At 40.3% G+C, this 20,650-nt stretch overlaps 1 protein-coding gene across 4 annotated transcripts in view; it reads right to left on the bottom strand.

Annotated features, from left to right (window-relative positions):
- Window positions 1–2,123: 2,123 nt before the first annotated feature.
- Window positions 2,124–20,650, bottom strand: part of DPYSL3 (dihydropyrimidinase like 3) — a 53,797-nt gene continuing 35,270 nt past the window's right edge. For 2 of the 4 annotated variants that reach the window (XM_080997189.1, XM_080997191.1), the window contains exons 3-14: window positions 18,253–18,437; window positions 16,126–16,290; window positions 15,418–15,479; window positions 14,825–14,905; window positions 14,090–14,158; window positions 10,475–10,595; window positions 9,201–9,357; window positions 6,899–7,040; window positions 5,772–5,942; window positions 4,737–4,916; window positions 3,479–3,653; window positions 2,124–2,882 (exon numbers count right to left, since the gene is read on the bottom strand). In XM_080997189.1, the coding sequence (XP_080853315.1) occupies window positions 2,794–2,882; window positions 3,479–3,653; window positions 4,737–4,916; window positions 5,772–5,942; window positions 6,899–7,040; window positions 9,201–9,357; window positions 10,475–10,595; window positions 14,090–14,158; window positions 14,825–14,905; window positions 15,418–15,479; window positions 16,126–16,290; window positions 18,253–18,437 (1,597 nt within the window). In that variant the 3' untranslated portion in view covers window positions 2,124–2,793. The remainder of the gene's footprint in view (window positions 2,883–3,478; window positions 3,654–4,736; window positions 4,917–5,771; window positions 5,943–6,898; window positions 7,041–9,200; window positions 9,358–10,474; window positions 10,596–14,089; window positions 14,159–14,824; window positions 14,906–15,417; window positions 15,480–16,125; window positions 16,291–18,252; window positions 18,438–20,650) is intronic. The other 2 variants (XM_080997190.1, XM_080997192.1) reach the window with 1 other exon arrangement.

Raw genomic sequence — 20,650 nt, 5'->3', positions numbered from 1 at the left:
GAAGGAAAGGTTACTCCAGTATACCAAAGATACGGCAAAATAGGGATGTGACCGACAGCATATACGTACTTGTGTACCTTAGGTAATGTGAGAAGTCAAGTTCACCTCATTTGGCATATTTACAAAGGGCCCATATTATACCTTTGGTTAGGAAAGTTTTTTCTAGCTTATATTAACAGCTATTAAGTAGGATGTTATTTGAACATGCAGCCTGCTGCGAAGGATATTCTTAAGCATGAACCTGGCAAAGACTGGAGATAAGACAGCAGGATACAGTAATGCTCATGCTTTTCCTCCAGGAACCAGAGAAGCAAACCAAGCAGACTGGGCACATAGATGAGAGAGGCCTCTTCCAATGTTGTTATACTAGCTACAGTGCTTTACCTTAAAAATACTCTTATGTTCCATCTTCACCATGCCCAGTGTCAGGCAACAAAATTATCCATTTAAATCATGTGGAACAAGGCCATGACTAAGAGACTCAAAACCCACATTATTGTCTTGCTCTTTGCAAAGGACGTTTTTAGCATCATAGTTCATTTGTGGAACTGCAAGGAGGAAGGATAGGGGAGATTATTCTATCTGGCAAGCTGAGATGCTTGTGCCGATGGGCTAAATGTTAATAGGGCAAGGTGAATTTCACCAAGTGTGTTCAGTTCTCCTAAAACAAGGCAGCTTCCACATTTTAAGCCTACCAGCTAACTTTGTGTGAAGTTTATCTGTTTAAATCACAAAACTGCTCCTTGTCATTTTCTAATCTGCCAGGTAAGGGCAGTCCAAAAGCTGACAGGTAAACCTATTGTGTTTGGTGTCCTTTCATTTACAAGCACATTTCTTGTTTTTTGCGCAGGCTATATTATCAACTGTTGTGGAAAGACAGGGTCTCAGCTGGTTTGATCCGACATAACTTAATGTTCATGATTATTGCAGCTGACACTGAAGGAAGCTTGAGGCCACTTCTCTGACATAGATGCTGTGTTTGTTCATACCTGACTGAAATCTACCAGACACATATTAATGTTTGACAAGGCACTTTTTAATAGAGAAAGTGATATTGTCAAAAGGTATTTTGGTGTAAATATGGATAAAATCAGCAGTATTCTATGGCCTGTTTGGTGCTTGTGTACTGAACTGAAAGCAAATTAAATAGATGCTTTATAAATGCACTTTTTCATGGGCAACTACAGTGGTACCTCGGGTTAAGTACCTAATTCGTTCCGGAGGTCCATACTTAACCTGAAACTGTTCTTAACCTGAAGCACCACTTTAGCTAATGGGGCCTCCTGCTGCCGCCGCGTCACCGGAGCACGATTTCTGTTCTCATCCTGAAGCAAAGTTCTTAACCTGAAGCAATATTTCTGGGTTAGCGGAGTGTGTAACCTGAAGCGTATGTAACCCGAGGTACCACTGTACCAGTGTGTGGAATGCAGAGCCCATGCAGATCCCTGTTGCCAACCCATGGTACTGAACGGCACTGAAGAGTGGGACATGCAGAATGTGAGGAACACTGAGAAGAGCTTCGCCTATCTTCAAAGTGGTCATGCAGGCATGCCACTAACACCAACCTGGAGGGTGGCAACGGGCCTCTTCTGTGGTGGCTCTCCCCAGGGAGGTTTCGCTGGCGCCTTCATTATACACCTTTGGGTGCCAGAAAACATTCCACTTCAACCAGGCCTTTGGCTGACTAACATCCTAAATCCTTTTAAATGTGTTTGTGAGAGGGGGTTGGGGGTTATTGGTTTGTTTTGCTTTTATTATGTATTTTGTGTTTTTATCTTGTATTTTTATGCTGTGAACCACTCTGAGATCTACAGATGAAGGGCAGTATATAAATCCAATCAATCAACAGAGCCACAGAGATTCAAAAAGCCCTTAATGATTACAGAGCAGAATGGAAATCAGTCACAGCCCTCATGAGAAGAGATGCTACAACTTCCAGTTCACTAACCAGTTTGTGCGATATGAAAGAAAGAGGATTTGGCAAGAAGTTCAGTCCTGTACAAACTGAGCATAGGGGGTGATATCCTTTCCCCTACCCCCACCCCCAGAACTTGAAATTAATTGTGAGGGAGGAAGAAACTGTTACTTTGCCTCGACAAGCCAAGGAGGGGGGAAAAAACCAAGCCTTTCCATTTTTTATTCAATAAAATGTACAAAGTAATAAAATCTCTAACAGGAAGGTGATACAACAGAGCCATTACAAAGATGGCTGAATTTTCCAATGGCCTCATGTAGTGCTCTGAGGCAACTATGTCTTGTCTGAATTTAGTGGAAACAGAAGAACATGGACACAATACACAGATCTACTTGGTCTGCCCCCCGTCCACCTCCCACTACCCTGCCCCACCACCTTCTGCCCCCACCCTTCCCCAACACTAAAACTCCTTGGTTGATTCTGCCCAAGTAAACTGGCTAAATAAACAGCTCATGTCATTAGTTTCCCATCTTTAATCCAATCCCCTTCTTACAATGTGTTATCACACAAGCACTCACCATGTACAATTACATACTCTTAACTTAGTCACCTGTCAGATTTGCATGCATGTAAAAAAAAATGGGGGGATATTAAGGCTATGAATAAACAGAAAAGAAAACCCGCAATATTTTTTAAAGCTAGGTAGCGAGTAGCATTTATGAAACATAAGGCTTGAGGCTTATTGATTCTTCAAAATCTGAACGCTTCTTCAGGTTGCTCTTTCCTTCTTAAATATCAAGGTACCATTGCTTAGTTTTCTCAAATAACAGTTTCCCCCTTCCCTTCCCCCCCTTCTCCCCTCCCTGAGTACTGGGTGCTTAACTCAGAGATGTTATATTGGAGCGGCCTCCTGGAGGTGCTACAATGCGCTTGCTTGCTGCGCGAACACCTTCATCAATTTGGGTACCTGCAGGGCATACACAAGATGAAAGAGGGGGGAAAGCAGGGAAAGGAAGTTAGGTGCTTTTCTTCACAGGGCTAAGAAAAAGTAATACAGCGAAAGACCTGTTATGATTTTCTTGTCAACCATAAAATCTTAGAACGCAATTGTTTTGGCACAGGTACTGCTAGCTAGCTAACTCTGGAAATATCTATGCTCACCATAAAGGGAGAAGTGGCGGTAAATCATATAAAAAGTAGGTGACAGTCAACCACTCCACAGCAAAGAGTGGCACCTGGTGTGGCTTAACTTTCCTACTATTTGAGATCCCTGATAATCCGAATAGGTGGCTACAAATCTAGTGTGTGAAATCCACTAGTGGTCTTAACACATAAATGCTGACAAAAGTTACAATAAGCATATGGAATGAAAAGACGTCCCCTTCCCTTCTCTGCCTAATAGAATGAAACAAATCTCAAACCTGCCAGCTGGGTGAATTTGATTTTATTGCAGCTAGAGAAGCTGTACTAATTACCAGTGGCACCTTTTCCCTTGCCTTCTGCCTAGAGGTGTTGCAATCAATGTACCATCTTCTCACCCAATCAGCTTAACAGATAGCTTACCCGATAGCTTACCCGATAAGCTAAATCCAGACTGGTGGAGATTCCTTACTGGGGGTGTCTGCCTGGTAGGTGATCCCCGAGTAGAGCCTGCAGGAGTGCCCCCTTTAGGTGTGGTGGTCAAGTCAAACACAGGCCCATCATACATGCCCCTTGGCACAGCATGCATCTCAGCCATCTGTCACAGGTAAGAGAAAAAAGAAATGTATTAGGCCAGTGGTTTTCATCCAGTGTGCCATGGCACCCTGGGGTGCCTTGAATGATGGTCAGGGGTGCAACACTGGCCTCTGTCCCTCTTTCCTTCCTTCCCTCCCTCCTCTGATGCCCTCTTGTGTCACTGCCTCTCAAAAGCTTGCATAGTTGTTTGTTGCAGCAGCTGTGGCTACAAGCTCCCCAGGCGAACGGTGCCTCTTGGGCTGGTCACGGGGTGCTTCCCAGGTCCCTGTGGGGCAATGTGAGAAGCCACCTCTCTTTGGGGCAGGAGGTGCCGCTCAGAAACCAGGGGCGGCAGCAGCGGCTGCCCAGAGGACTCCCAAGGAGAGGGGAGAGGAGAAGAGACTGAGAGAACATTCCACAAGGAAGGGTGTTCAAAAAAGGATGAGAGGCTGCCAGCTCTGCAGACAAGGGGTGACATAACTGGGCTTCTGAGCCCCACAGGGATGCCGCATAAATAATGTATTTGGTCAAGGGAGCCGTGGACCAATAAAGGTTGAAAGCCCCTGTATTAGGCCTGGCTTCCCTCAACTGTCTGCTCAACTGTCAGTGCAGAGGCCTTCACAGACTTCTCCATCATCGTTTCACCCATCCACAATTAGCAGAAGGGTGGGAGTGATATGATGGTTTACTACAGATTTTGGTCTCGTAAACACAGTGAAAACATGCTACCAAGCAAGGCAACCTGGATAAGGAAATAAGGAGAAGCTCTCTGAGGAAGAAACTGTAGCCATGCATTTCTCATTAGTGATACACAGAAAGGGTCCCTTCTCAATTGTAGAAGCTACTACTCTATGGCTGCTTCTATGACAAAGATAATGTCTGAAGTTCATGGCTTTAAGAGAGGAGACTGCATGACAGCTGTACCCAACATAAGCATGATACCTTCTAGAAACTAGGACAATGCTGGCTACTCCCATGTGACTCAGGGCTTCTGGTAGTATCTTCACAGCATGGGAAAGAGCTGTGGTGCACAGTTCCTTTGCCATAAAGCAGTATGAAGAGACACCATCATTAAAACCTTACATATTGGGCTTCTCTATCTTACCTTCCTCCTTGCTTTGATGCGCTTGTAGACATAGTCTGAGAAAGGAGTGCCAGGAATGAAGCGTCCTGTCCCCTGTGTCACATGAAGGTTGCCATCTTCCATCATTATCTTCCCCTGGCATATGACAACCAAGGGGGCTCCACGTAGCTCCATTCCTTCAAAGATGTTGTATTCCGCTGCCTACAACACATTGGAGTCAGACTCATTATGCATCAAGCCACCAGCCCACCTAAACCAGTGCCAAGTCTACAGATACCCTCTACCCTGCGGGCCTACCCCTGCCTCTAGCCACCTGGCTGCTGCCCAGCGGAGTACTGCTTCTTATTTTAAATTGCTTTTAAATTGTGTTTTTTTAAAAAAATATATCTTTTAAAATTATTTTAACTGTTTTTAGCTGGGTTGACTGACACCCTATTTCCTTTTAAAGTGTGTGTGTGTGTGTGTGTGTGTGTGAGAGAGAGAGAGAGAGAGAGAGAGAGAGAGAGAGAGAGAGATTGAGTTCTCGTTGATGTGATTATGTATTTTGCGGTTTCGTATTCTGATTTTATCCCATGAACCACCCTGAGCCGTATGGGTATAGGGAAGTATATAAATTTTAAAAAAGAAAGAAAAGAAAGAAAAGAAAGATACACTCTATGAAACCCAAGAACAGCAGGTCGGGGATCATTCTGTCTGGCAAGCTGAAATGCTTGTGCTAAGTAAATGATATTAGCACTGCACTGAATTCCTCCTAAGGTCTGAAAACACACAAGCATTGAGGACCAAAACTTTTTGCCCTTAAGAGATGAATGCTTTGGCCCTATAGCCTAAACATATTTTTAAAAAATAAGGAAATACATTTCATTTTTGTTTGCTACTTCATTTCTGTGAGGATGTGGGTGGGCTAAAGCAGACTGAAGCAGAAAAGAGCAATCCAGAATGAAGAGAAGACAAAGCTGTCCAGGGCTCAGGTTCCTATATTCCTGTGCTTAATTTCACAAACTGACCATGTCAGTTTGTGAAGTTAAAAGACTTACTGACCAGCAAAAGACTTACTGATTGGTGGCTTTTAGCAGATACAATTTTCACTGCATCGGGATCCCATATGACAAGGTCACTGTCTGATCCAACAGCAATTCTGCCCTTTCTTGGGTACATGTTGAAGATCTTGGCAGCATTGGTGCTTGTTACAGCCACAAACTGATTCTCATCCATTTTCCCCGTAGCCTGTTGAGTATGAATCATAAAAGAAAGATAAGGCAAGTAAAACAAGTTACAGTCACAGGAATAAAGCAGGTCCCAAAAATACAAATCTCAGATATCAAATGCCAGGATAAAGAGCGGCATCGTCAGAGTACACTGGAAACCATATAATGAAGGCGTCAGATGCACCTTTGTGGGGAAGGAATTCCACAGCCTAGGAGCTGCCACAGAGAATGCCCTCTCCTGGGCCACCACTAGGTAGTGGAACTACCAAGAGGGTTCTCGCTGCCAATCTTAATACCCAGAGGGTCTGTAAGTAAGGAGGCAATCTCAGATAATTGGGGCATATGTCATATAAGGCTTTAAACATTAATGTGAGCACCCTGAATTGGGCTCAGAAACAAGCTGACAACCATGCAGCTGTTTTAAACAGGGGCTATACGAGTTACAAAGGGAAGTTTTCATTTTCAATAGCTGAATAATTCAGTTTCCTTTATTCTGGATAAAACTAGTATTATTAAAAGAGCAGGTCATTAAGCAGATTCACCTTAAATGCACAACCAATATATTTTGGAGCGTTTCTCCCAATAAGAACCTACACAGACCCTTTGATCTATCATCAGAGGCCTTCCTCCAGGTCCCCCCTCTGAAGGAGATTTGAAGGGTGGTGATGAGGGACAGGGCCTTTTCATTTGTGGCTACCTGCTTTGGAATGCTTTCACACTAAGGTCCACATGGTGCCAATATATTTGATGGATTATGACATAGCTGTCTATGGTATTTTTCTGCTGCTGTTTTATTGGTTCTGTTTTATAAGTTACTGTACGGCTCTGATGGTAATGTATAGTTCTTTATTATGATTTTACGTTATGCTCCTAAATTTTTATGTCACTTCAAGACTTCTGTGAGGCAAGCAACTAATACACTGAATAAATAATACAAGTAATATCAATCCCCACCTCCCCATCCTCTTCTCTTACCACTGCTTTGTCCCAAATAACAGACATCCGTTCCTCAATACCATTGGTCCCCTCTGGGATTGCTGTGAAGTTGTCTTTTCCAATTGCTTTCTGCGCTGTACTGAATGTACAGTGTGCACTTCCTGAGACTTGGAGGTCACCACTAGCTCAGAGACAAGCAACAAAATGTATTGGTTAGCCATGCCCTTAGTCCAGTCATACAAGAATGCTTTTATCTCCAAGTAGTTTACTGAAAGTTTCCACTCTCTGTAACAACAACAGCAACAAAAATGAAGGCACAGAACTGTAATTAGCATAAATGTGAACTAGAAAAGTAATGTATAAAAGAACCTTGTGACTAAGTAGCAATGCCCAATATTGCTTTTTCCCTCCTCCTCCCACATCTGTTTTCCTTTTGTGTCATGCCTTTTAGATTGTAAGCCTAGGACAGAGACAGTCCTGTTTATTGATCATTGTAAACCTAAACCTATTCAAGAACCTTTTTCAGCTGAAGATTTATTTGCTCTTGAAAAATGAAGCAAGAAAATTATTGCAGCTAGCACCAGATTGATTTGATTGTAGACAACTGAGTCAGACAACAGATCAGTGCCAACACTGTGCAAAGAACGTCTGCTGATGCAAGTCTATTCACATGAACAGTGTTAAGATGAATCCACAGTTCCTGTGAAACCAGAAAGTGCTTTTCATTTTCATGGAAGGAGAGCCATGATCTTGCAGGAGTTCACAGGTTCCACATTATAATGCTCAGGGGTGTACAATGTATGTGAGCAGGATTTTTTTTAGAACACCATATGATTAGAACCAGCTCTCAGTGTGAAAATTGCATACTGGAGTCACAAGAGATTGCCCACTAGCAGTGAAATCTTCAACGACAGACTGTCAAAATGTTATGTGAAGGAGAGAGAAATAAAATTGGTTGGCTGCCTAAAGCATCTGCTTCTTGGTTTGTCTACTTCCTGGTAAAGATAAAGACTTTATTACTTTAGCCACACCTAGAATCTTTTATTGGAAAGGCATCCAGATTTCGTCTATGACAGAATTGCTACATTGCTTCTATTCTACCCTTTCTTGCAATGTAACAAAACCTTGACCCACATAATCCAAAGTATTTCAACTACTGTATGAAACAAGCTTTTAGCATAACCTATTAACTTAAATTTGTTTCAAAGTTCATGTGGTGTCTAAAGACACTAAGTCATTTGCTTTCGTCCATTGTATTTATCTGCTTGTGGCTCTAGAGGGCAGCAACAAACAATGGTCATGGCCTAACAATCATACCAAAGACTATGCAAAGAGTTCCATGGAAACTTCCTGCTTCCTGGCGTCTGCTAGCTGCCGGGGACTTAGCTGAAAGGATGCACGGTAATTAAGAAAAAAAAGGGGGGGGGCTTAAAGCCTTGTCTAAACACTAAAAAAGGAAACTATAGAGATTGTTTGCCTTCCAGATGGACCCTGTGTCTGATTTTCTGATTCAAAGAGTCTCTGAGCCTCATGGCCTCAGTCTGGGCTTCAGAACACAAGTCCTAATCCAATGATAATCTCCATCTCCTCTTAATAATTTGGTGCCATATGTCTGCTTTACTACAAAGAGAGATTTGTGTCAGTCAGATTTGTTCTGCTAAAAACTAGCTAACTAACAGGCAGGCGATTCTCCTAAAGACTATATCCAAAAGAATATTGAGCAGGGAGTTTAAGAAAAGCAGGCATGGTTCCTTTTTTCCAGGACTTGGCCACTTCATATGTGTTATGAAATATTTTTTCCATGTTGGTCAGTTTTAATACAACTCACACCTAGTTTATTCAGTCTTCTCTTCAAGTTGCCAGTCAACGCATACAATTTGAAATGTAAGATGTACCTCACTATTTCCAAACTTGAAATCTGAAATATACCTCACTGTTTCCAAATATAAAACCTTATTTCTAGTTTCTGGATGCTCACTAATCCATGTCTATGCCAACATGCAGTTCAGCTAACTACCCCCAGTGCTAAATGACCCACTTCTTTTGTTTTTCTATAGGTCTATTTTTTTTAGTAAATATCCCTTCTTTTTCAGCATCACCGCTGTCCTCAGTTTGAAGCTGTCTTATGAGCTATTCCAGATGCAAATGCGCACTTGCAATAGCAACACCTCAGAATCCTCCAAATGAACAAGGCAATATAAATAGAATCTGGAAAGTCCCCAGTTGAGTGGGTGCAGTTCATTACTTTCCTGTTTATGTTAGCTCCAAGCATCATCTTATTACTCAGTTTCCATAGGACTGGTTGCAAGAGAGAGTATTTCCCTTTCTCGCTATAACCAACCTGGCCAGTAAGGAGTTGATGTAATCAGGGGTTGTTGGATCTGGACTCAGAGGAGGGGAGGTCACAAATGCAGCAGCTTTTGCCCAGTTTTTGCTCCAATAGTGTGTTCCATCTGTTCCAAGACTGGCTGCAATTGGCTCGCCAAACACTACATTACCTGATGGTGAAAATAACAACAGAGATTTAGGGCAAGGACAATACATTTTACAGAAGGGGAGAGGGGGAGCTAGGCCTGCAGCTGCTTCTGTTGGCAGAAGTACACATTTATAAAAGTCAGTGCCATCCTCAGTTAATCTAGCTCTAGAATATGGCAGCCATAACTAGAATCTGCTGCAGAGCACATATATCACCTATGCTTAAAGAACTACATCGACTTCGGGTCTTACAAGGACAAATCAGACTGCCTTTAAAGCTCTAAACCCAGGGTTCCTTAAAGGAGTGTCAGACTAGGACTTGGGAAATCAAGGTTCAAATATCCTGTCAACTAGTCCAAGGGGAGAAGTGACATCACTGATAAAGATGGCAGGCTGAGCAGCTCTCTCCTCCTTAACCAGATGAAATAACAGATTAAATGTACCCCAAATCCTGAAACTATTTAGATTTAACACTGACCCTGAGAAGGATATATCACAATGAGTGAAAGAACGGACTCTGAAGATTCATTTTAACATCATAAACTGACTCAATAGATGGGTTCTGATGACATTGAAGACGGACCCACAATGGTGCCAAAAAACACAGACTATGTAAGGAAGACATTGAGCTGGCAAAGGGAATCTTGGATAAATTTAAAAAGGAATTATCTGAAGAACGGAACAAAGCACTGACCCCTTTGAAGGACAGTGTTAAAGGAATAGCTGATAAAGAGCCTCATCTGATGTAAGCAGGCTGAAATAAGCAGGCCTCCTTGATGGTAGGATCCTCTTCCAAGTGAATTCACTTCCCACCATGCTTACTGCTTTTCAGGAGGATCATGAAAACCTTCTTTAGGGGAAGATTTGTGGCCCTTGGTCTATTTCAGTTATGTTTTTGTATTCTTTTAATTGGCTGCTTCTGTGCTATTGGTTTTTGTTTTTCTGGTTCAAGAGTGCTTAATATGTGGCCCTCCCGTTTTGGCTGGGGCTGCTGGGAGTTGTAGTCCACAAGATGATCACCCTTATTCTAGTTGTTTTTATACTGGTTTCCTTTTTTAAAGTCATTCTGAGGCTACAGCCATTCTAGCAAACCTTGTAAGTAAGGTAACATGGGCAGGTAATAAAGATGCAGCTGCTCACCTTTTTTTCTGGCCTGTGAAATCAGGTCAGCAGCACTCTTGCTCATCACTTTGGTCACATATAAGGGGCAGTTGGTCTGGCTGGCAATGGTGATCGCACGGAAGACAGCTTCAGCCTCCAGCTGAAACAGAGAAGGGACTGTGAGCTCAAGAAAACAGCAAAGGAGTTCAGTAACTTTGCATGACACAATATATTCCACTTCAAAGCATGACCTTTCCATTCCCTTAAGAAAGTTTGGAACAGCAAGAAAAGAATAATCCTCAAATCCTGAACAAAGCAGAAGCATTAAATTCTAAAATGCTTCCCTCACTAACCTTTCCAAATTCTACCCAACACAGTATCAACTTTCTATTTTATGTGTGATGGGTGTTTCTTGCACAACTGTCCTCTCTCTCCAAAGACTCCTTTGTTCATAGTAGTTCATGCATTTTGCAATAGAAAACATTGCAAATCATGCACAGTAGCAGTTTTGGCCTTGAAAGATCAAAGCTAACACAACCTGCTATGTGAGACTATTATGTCTAAGCTCAGCTTGTGCATTAACCCTGTATTCCCTATTGAACCCATTTAGTAAATGAAACCTGTGTTTGCTAGATAGAGAGCTATGCTCCATACAGCAGTCAGCTACTTAACAGGGGGAAAGGAGGAGGAATAATTTATCTTGTGTTTTTATATTTTTATCCAAAAGCCACCCTGGGTACCAGTTTGGAGGAAAGGCAGGATAGAAATGAATATAATAATTCACAGAGAGACTGTTTAGGCTACGAATGGTTCCAAAGAAGCAGCAAAAAGGAAAAAATGGAGTTCCCTAATTTGTTAGTGGTGATAAATTGTATATCATTTTTATTAACAGTTAACATTGAGAAGATATTAGCAGCTGTTCTAAAGCAACAGCATACATCTCTTGCAGAGCCAATCAAACTACCTGAGCCATATAACTGTGAGCTACAAACCCAAAATTTGCCAATTTCATTATTATTATATGTACAATCCACAATTACAACAATTTCTCTCTTCTCCTCATCTCCCTATCTCTCAGTCCTCAAGTTTAACCCTCACTGATTAAAATTGATTTTGAACTAAAGCTTTAGCTTATTTACTGAATAGGGCATGCAGCCTGAGTCTATTTTGTTACTTAACAATGGCTGTACTGGAAAAGAGGATGGTTTTCTGCTGGTTATTTGTTTAGGATGCAGTTCCAACCCAATTATGATGACTGTTTTCCCTTCCTATTGGTCCCTGCTGCCTCCCATGACATCAGAAGCCTGTAATTTTCATATCTTGCTTGCTGTTATAACTTTCAACACTTCAGCAAGTAAGATATCTTTGGAGCATTACATCATTCACTGTTCAGGCTGACATAATCTAAAATACCTTCTGGCTGCCAACAGCTTAAATACTGATATTTTAAAAAGGAAAGGAAAAAAATAAAAGAGTGTCCTGAAACAAACCATATACAGTAAGAAGAGGCAGTGGTAAGTAGAGGTTCGACTTTAGGCAAGCTTGTAAAGGAACCAAGGAATCAAAGTTTGAAAAGTTGTTTACTCAACCATCTGCCTATGCTGAAACAATTTCTTCTCTAACAAAGTGTCAAGCATATGTGAATACAATTCTTAGGGCTGTCTTACTTAAGAATATACAATTGGCTGTCTTGCCAATTGCTGAGGAAATGATTTAAATTCCATCTGTCAGCATTGTAAAGGGACTTGCCAAGAGTAACATACTTACGTGCACACCCCCCCCCCTTTAGAATCTGAATATCTAATGTTATTTGAGACCTAACTGCTACACGGCTGGGATGCTGGAAATTCAGCACAAGGATGTTTATGAGACACACCAGAAAATGCAAAACATAAATAACCTCCAAGCAAAGATAAGTTTGAAATATTTCCAAACCACAATTCCCTGTTCCACAGGTGAAGGCAGCTATGAGCAACCTTCAAAAATCACTTGCTGCCCACAGGGATAAAAACTGAACTTTTTGCAAAATATTGTTGCAATAAATGTTCTGAATGTATTATTTCACTGTTATGAGCCAGCCTGAGAATATTTAAGCATTTTGTTATATAGCAGGTGATTCTTTATGAACTAATTCTGCTGAAAATGAAAAAAAGCTTCATAGCAAGTGATTCAAGACATGCCTTTTATTACACACTTGACCAGCCAGCTAGAGGAAGACGGAAGAGTGCTGCAGCTGCTGTGTATGTGCACTGTTGCTTTCCTGGAGGAAGGAGACTGGTGGTGTGCTCAACAAGGTATTTGCTTACAAATTTGAAAAACAAATTAACATCCAAATACAAAAACAATGTGGAACTTTGTACAGTAGTATGGTGCAGTCTTGTATGCTTAAAGGAAGCATGCTTTAGATATGTAGCTTCTCAGCTTTAAGTCTAGAGGAAATAGGCAATTAAGATCTTCATCAGGGTGATGGGGAATTGCAGCCCCAGGACAGCCAACTTGCTCCCCGCCAATCTACAACACACGGAATCTCAATTATACCCCAGACATGTTCAGATTTCTCTGAATTATGGAGTAGCTTTATCCTAGAAATTTAAAGGAATCCCAAATAATATATTTTTGAATGGCTGCTTTGTGCAACATTCCAGATAACCAAAGTGGTGTGTTTTCCACATGGCTGCAACTATTCGGTAATGACTGAGGCTTGTGGTCCAAAAACCATACCACATGTGCCATCAGGATGTGTGCTAAGGAAACCATATGTGTGGTTAACACATCATCCTCCCCACAAAACAGTTCTGAGTCAGGAGTAAGGAGACTGTCCATGAAGTCCAGCAACCTTAGAACAGCAGCAGCACTATAGAGACTCGGGACAGCTGCCTGGGCAAACAACTTACATAAGTTTCAGAATTCCTGTCCTTTTTCTCAAAAATCCCCAAAACCAACCACAAAAATATAGTAAGCAGAGAAAATGTGTTACACCCTACCAAGATGAATGGAAGATACCTTATTCCAAAGCCAGCTGTAGAAGCATCTTAGCATTTAACGTACACTGACCTTCCTATTTTAGGACAATTATAGTAATGAAAGTATTATGTGCAAATGTAATGCTCCTACCATTCCTGCTCCCTATGGGTATAAAGTTATACCTATTTAAACATAGTAATTTCCTTTGCTCTTAGTGCTGCAAAACTACCATGGCCAGCCCTGACTATAGTGCTAGGAATGTATGAAGGGTGTTTATTCTGTCAAAAAAACAACCCTCATTACCACAAGTGATAGTATAAAATTCAGCCTTAAACTAAAATGTGGATTAACAGGCCAAATAATAAAGAACCTGGATGCTAATATTAGCTGTAAGCAGAAATGAGATACTGGTAAATTTCTAGACAATTATTTTACAATGCAGATGCACCGCTAGAGAGTGCTTTTAATTACCCTAATTTTCACTGACTTGTTTCTCAAGACTATAAAAAGCAAAGCTGCAGGAATGTGCTATGGAATGCCCAGTTCGCCCAGGCAGGACTTGTGGGTTGCTTTTGGAACTGCACTGGTTCATGTTAGCACTGGGAACTTAAACCATCTACTGCAAAATTGAGTGTGCAGCAGCAACAATCTGTCCGAAGGGTGTTTGTTGATTCATCAGTGACATCTTACCTCTTCTGGCCTACTAAGTACATGGCCCTCTGGGCCAGTTATTCCCATCTCCAGCATCCTAGCTTGCTCCTAAAGAATATAAACAGAATGAAGTTAAGAAACAGATTTAAGAATTGTTATTAAGGAGTAAATCTGAGTACATTACAGTCATCTGAATATGTTGCATAGAGCAAAGTCTAAATGTGTGGTTACCAGAGCTTGGATTACTGTGGTTAACCTATCCTAATACAGGAATGACTGTAGTTAAATGTTATATAGCCTTGGCTGTCAGCTTATTATAGTTTTTTAAAAACTTATTAAGCTTTTACATAAGCTAGCATTTACAAAACAATTTTTGGAACAAAACACTATAGTAGAACTATAGTGCTGAAATCAAGATTTAAAGCCACTGATAAATATCTGCAAAACCCAGGTACATCTGGATAATATGCTTGCCCACAATGACTATAAGTCTCAGAATTTTGGTACATTACCAGTTCTGCTGATTAATCAGAAGACAGAAGACAAACTATACAGTATTCAGACAACATAATCCTACTTAACTGGTTAGAATTTCCAGTTGAAGGACAGAAACTTAATTCAGGCATTTACAATCTCTACCTGATTGGGATCTAAGGACCCACCTGGCTCTCTCAGAATACATTTGTACAATATGTCATGTTTTACACTAGTATACATACATTATTTCTGCTTACAATATGTGCTTTGGTCAAAGAGAAGATAGAACAACATCACCTGTGCAACGATATCTCCATTTTCAGCATGAACTTGAGCTACTGCGCCAAGATCTCCCAAGAAACTAAATATCTCATACAACTGAAAAAGAGAAATTAGCAAGAAAGCCAACATTAGAAAACATGTGGCTCAACATTTGCATGTTGATTAGCAGAGATTTTATTTCTTTATTTATTGTTATTAGCACTGGACTTTGAAAGGGCTACCAATTCAGTCAACTACCACTTAAGAATAAAGGAAGAAAAATAGTGAGAGCTCAGGAGAAGGAACTAGATGTCCACACTAAAGGACTACTGGCTGAAGCATATAAATCCTAGCTGCACTCACATGTGTTGTTGCCTCTTAATCAGATGTCTTGTGAGGCACTGTGTAGCCCTCATAAAAAAAATGGGGAGGAGCAGTATTTGTATTAGATTGTAGTTGTCACAAATCATTGATGGACATTTTTACTGGCAAGATAATTTCTGTCCTGGCATTTAGTCCTACATGAGGCCACCAAGAAGGCTCAAAATCACAAATTAAAACACAGTATTAACCCTTTAAAAAGGCTGATAAGCTATGCATACAGCACAGTTGAACAGCTTAGTTCTTACCTCTGTATTTGACATCTGGTACAAATCCTTATAGGCCATGTAAACCATGAAAGAGTTAACACCTAAAGCAAAAGATTATACAAGAAGAAAAGTTGGCAAATAAGATTTTATTCTCTACTTCACGTCATTCTAAATCGGTACTCCACTAGTCATGTGAGGAATTACTCACACATAATGGAATGGGAATCTTTGGCAAGAGCCAGCAGCAAAGGGAAATTTTCTGTTTATTGTCCTGTTAGTTGATTCTCTGAAACATTGAAGTTATCTAGCTAAAGCTCTGTTGAATCTTAAATGTAGTCAAAAGCTTAAGAAAAGGGAAAATATTTATTGGGCATGTGGCCACCTTTCGGAGTGCTGCTTATAGAAATCTAACAAATATGAGAGGACACTTTCAGGATCACACTGATTTAGTAGCCTGGAAGAAAGCATGCAAAGAGAGATTGAACCAGTTGATGTATTGGTATTGCAATACCAAATAACATCAGTACTATGATTTGTAAGCCATTTTCTACACTAAGATAATTATTACGTAGAATCAAGAGTTACTTATCATACAACTGGGGAACAATTAATATCACTCAAAGGAGATAGTAAGAAAACTGTGGTTGGACGGACCCAACAAATCTCAGCACAGAATCATGCACTATATATTCTAACATACAATTAGAATGTGGGAAGACAAGGGATTGGCCTCTGGCATTGACGAACCTTTTTCTTTGATGAGTGTTTGCACTTCTTGTTTGACACTGTCATTCCAGTGGGTGATGTCCACATTCAGGGAGTAGTCACAGCAAGCCTTCCCATCACCCCACTCTCGCCACTTCTCATATGCTTCTATGAGGCTGGACTCGGGCTCAGGAACAACATGATCAACTGTGAACAAAGGCAGCAAGTTGTAGTAAAGAATGAAGGTCTTATGCTTTCCCCTTCTGTCTGGAGATTTCCCGCGAAACAATTACCGTATTTACTCTGATCTAATGTTCCCCCTTTTTTGGCCAAATTATGTTGCGAAAATTAAGGTGGGCATTAGATTTGATAGCACATTTACATTCACCAGCAAATCCTTTTTTAGTTTTCAAGGTTCCGAAAACTGAGGTGCTCATTAGATTTGATGGTGCATTAGACTCGAGTAAATACAGTATGTCTTCTGTAGCCCAAAGACTCCTGAACTCCTAATAGCCAACTTCATGGATTCTTCAAAAAATATGCTGTTTCCCAGCATTCTACAAGACACAATGTACCACAGAAACCAGCTAAACAGTTTTTCAAAGTCTCAGTCACTATGCTGTTTGGGGCAATGTTTTCACCACCAAAAGAACAGATGCAGCATTATTTCAATATTTATTTTTGTGATGGAGCACACTGTAAATGGATATAGAGGACTACTTAGGCAACAAAGTTAATAGCAAGGAATCCGGGTAAAGAAGAAACAGAGAAGATACTTCAGAGATAGGAATATTTTAGAACTATAAAGAGCAGTCATTGTCCAGGCATTCTCAACGCAGGAACCTCTACCATGTTTGACAATTTGGGTATAAGCAATTGAACCAAGAGAGCATGTCTCATCTTACTGCTTGTAATTTCTCAGATATGTCTAGAGTGCACTTACCAGAAGGAAGAATGAAAAAATAGGGCACTGTGCTTTGGATTAATAGTTCCTGGCATTATACCAGGTGCTTTTAGCAGGCTTTTGCTAAGAAGTGAGCGGGAAGTAGTAGCAGGTTGCCTCATCTCTTTCCCTCACTACGACTCATTAAAAAAAGAAGAAAGTTTCTTCCTAACATGCAGCTTAATTTACCTTTTTATTGCCCCTGACGTAATCCTCAATTTCTACTGCAGTTATTACATGCAACAGACACTGCGGCAGATACTGCAGTTCTTTCAACACAAAAATGAAGGAGCAGGAAGTAAAACATTTTCAACCAACTGCAGTCACACTTGCAACTTGTCCTATGACTCAATAAGCCAAAAAACCCCTGCAGAACCATCAAGCTATGAACCAGAACATTCTGAAAACAAGAAGCAAGAATTGCTCTCCCATTTTAGTTTACTTCCTAGGCATGCTGGGAGATTGATTTGTCTTCTGAGGCATGCTCTACTATTATTATTTTTAAATCACAATTTTGTGGACGTTTATTCTTTGTTAAACTGCTGAAATGCCATTGAATAAAAGATTAAATCTTGATATTTTAGCAAACAAGACCTTCAACAAAAATCTCACAGTATAATGAAGCTAAGTTGGGTTATTGCATAAATCCTTACACTTCAGTAAGTTTTTCCAGAAAGTCTGATTTTTCCATGGAAGCTGTAGCACAAACTTCATCTCGCTTTGGAGTGTACTGAAGTTCATTTGCCATAACTACACACTTTCTAGCTCCAAATTATTTCCATGGAGGAAAAACAAAAATAAATATGCATCATCCATTACATCTGATGACCAATGGAGCTGCAATGAGTAGAGCAGTTTTCAAGCATTTTTAAACATTTTAAATACTATAGAAATAAACAACTATGAACCAATAATGGCAATTATTGAGCTTCTGAGGCAGCCCTCAATATGTTCTACAGCAAGGATGACTGATGTGGTAGATGGTAATGGACCACAACTCTGGCTGGGACTGATGGGAGCATGTAGAAGGACACTCGATGAACTGTACTTTCCACTTGTAAAACGTTCACCCTATCTTAAATATAACCAACATTATATCTACACCTAGCACCATATTATGCACGAGAAACAAGTTTTGTAATAATAAAAAATGAAGGTAATGTTTAGAAGACCCACAAACTGTCGAGGAAGTCACAAAGAGAGCCCCCCTCCACCCTTGTACTTACTGATCATGGTGGTCCCACCCGCCAAGGCTGCTTTTGTCCCTTGGAAAAAGTCATCCACTGCTGTCATCCCCTTGTATGGCATCTGCAAATGAGTGTTGACATCAATCCCTCCAGGGATAACCATCCTTCCATTGGCTTCTATGGTCTTCACTCCGCCAGGGACTATCAAGTTGTCTCCAATTTGCCTGATTAAATAATAACAAACCAGTCTGATAAACACGTTTACAATGACAAATGTCGAGTGCAATTTATTCCACAATAAGACAGTTCTTTCATCCACCATAACTGATCAGCAAACCAGCATATTTAGTACAGATTTCTCTTATACATTTTAGCTACTTTAGGCTGTAAAGTAAAGTATTACAATAATGGAGCAAATATATGTTTTTTATACTCCTTTTGCAAAAGAGTTAGGATTTGAGTGAATTTCATCAAACATTTCTTTATTTGACCTGCCTATTAGAAGAGTACATATTTAAGAAGCCAAATACCTGAATTCAATACATTAGTATACTAATGCCAGAAGAACCACACATTGATAGAAACCCAAAAATGGAAAACCAGGACTCTACCTAACAGCTGCAAAGAGGTAGGAAGACTATGTGACTGGCACTTGTGGGCAAGAAGAGGATACTCAGCCCTTCCTACATTTGTCATACCACAAGGAAGGGCAGCAAGTGAATGAGTTTAGCAGTACCCCTGAAATGTCAAATTGTGCCTGCCACATGTGCAGCTGTTTGGCAGAGACCCAGATTTCCAGACAGGCTGTTGCAGTGAGTGTCCCGCATTTCTGCTCCTACTAACTAGAAAGAAGCCTGTTACTGCTGGTTTGTCTGTCTTTTTACAGTTAATTTTGATTAGTTAAGCAAAATATTCTCCATTTGGTATGGAGTATAGTAGCCTCCTGTTTTAAAAACTAGGGGGAGCAATTCCCAAGGTTTACAAGCCAAGCTTCAGCTTGACTACGGGTCATTTCACCCATGAACACCCTTCTCAGAGAAGAATGTACTTCTCCCAAGGCTTCAGAGATTCAGGCACCAACAATATGGGCATCTGCTGGACTTATACAAAGCCGTGAAATATTTTCTGGTAATCAAAAGACTAGTGTCTTTATGATTATGGATTGGATTTTCACTGTGTGTGAATTTCAATATTAATGGTATTTTTGGTATACGGTGTCATTGTAAGACATATGGACCAAAATGTTGGAAAGGGAAGCTAGATATATGTAATTGGACAATTTACATCATTTTCATGTGGGAAATTTCATGTACCCTATATATACCCTATCACACTTAGCAAATGTTTCTGTTTCATCACATGTATATATCACAGAACAAGCTAAAGCTTCTCATGATGGAGAAACAGACATGGTGTGTATCACATACCGTGAGGTACATGCAATCAATTTCCTACATGGAAATTATATTCATGTAGAAAGTTATGACATTTATGAAGCAGTTCTAACATTAGTTTTTAAAAGATATTTGTAAGTATCATTTGAAAGATGGAATTTATATTAACAATATATTGTTTTTCTTCACTGTATAGTTTATTGTAACTTGATATGTTTTCTGCTCTTTTAAGGCTCCATTTAGGAAGGCAGCTTCTGAGTTTGTAAATGCATTGTTTTGAATAAATAATAATATTTATTATTATATTTTGTATCAGCAGGTGGTGTTACTTTCTTAATTTGTACATTTGGCTTTGTGTTTGTTGAGTTACAGTTACTTTTTCCACCAAGCAGTTTTCATACACATAGTAAAGACCAGTGAGGAAGACCAATATCAAAATACAGTGGTGCCCCGCAAGACGAATGCCTCGCAAGACGAAAAACTCGCTAGACGAAAGGGTTTTTCATTTTTTGAGCTGCTTCGCAAGACGATTTTCCCTATGGGCTTGCTTCGCAAGATGCAAACGTCTTGCAAGTTTGTTTCCTTTTTCTTAACACCGTTAATACAGTTGCGACTTGACTTCGAGGAGCAACTCATAGAACACGGTGTGGTAGCCTTTTTTGAGGTTTTTAAAGACTTTGGTGATTTTTGAAGCTTTTCCAAAACTTTCCCGACACCGTGCTTCGCAAGACGAAAACAATCGCAAGACGACAAAACTCGCGGAACAAATTAATTTCGTCTTGCGAGGCACCACTGTATCTTTGAGTCTTGGGATAGTTTGCAAGTTTTATTTGTTTTGTTTCTTGACATTCCAGCGATCTATGATATCTTATGAGCTACATCTGTTCAGTTATTTTGCTAATATACAATGTTTGCATTTGTATGCTTTTGCTTTGGTTATAAATAGCATTGTTTGTTTTTAATTGTCATTAGATTCCATTAAATTATATTTGGTGGAATTCAACACTGTTCTATTCCATCTGTGTAAGCATTTCAGCTTGCCA

The sequence above is a fragment of the Podarcis pityusensis genome (genome assembly GCF_964106645.2).
Source record: "Podarcis pityusensis genome assembly, chromosome: 2".
Lineage (NCBI taxonomy): Eukaryota > Metazoa > Chordata > Lepidosauria > Squamata > Lacertidae > Podarcis > Podarcis pityusensis.
This window is presented reverse-complemented; position numbering and strand designations above follow the sequence as displayed.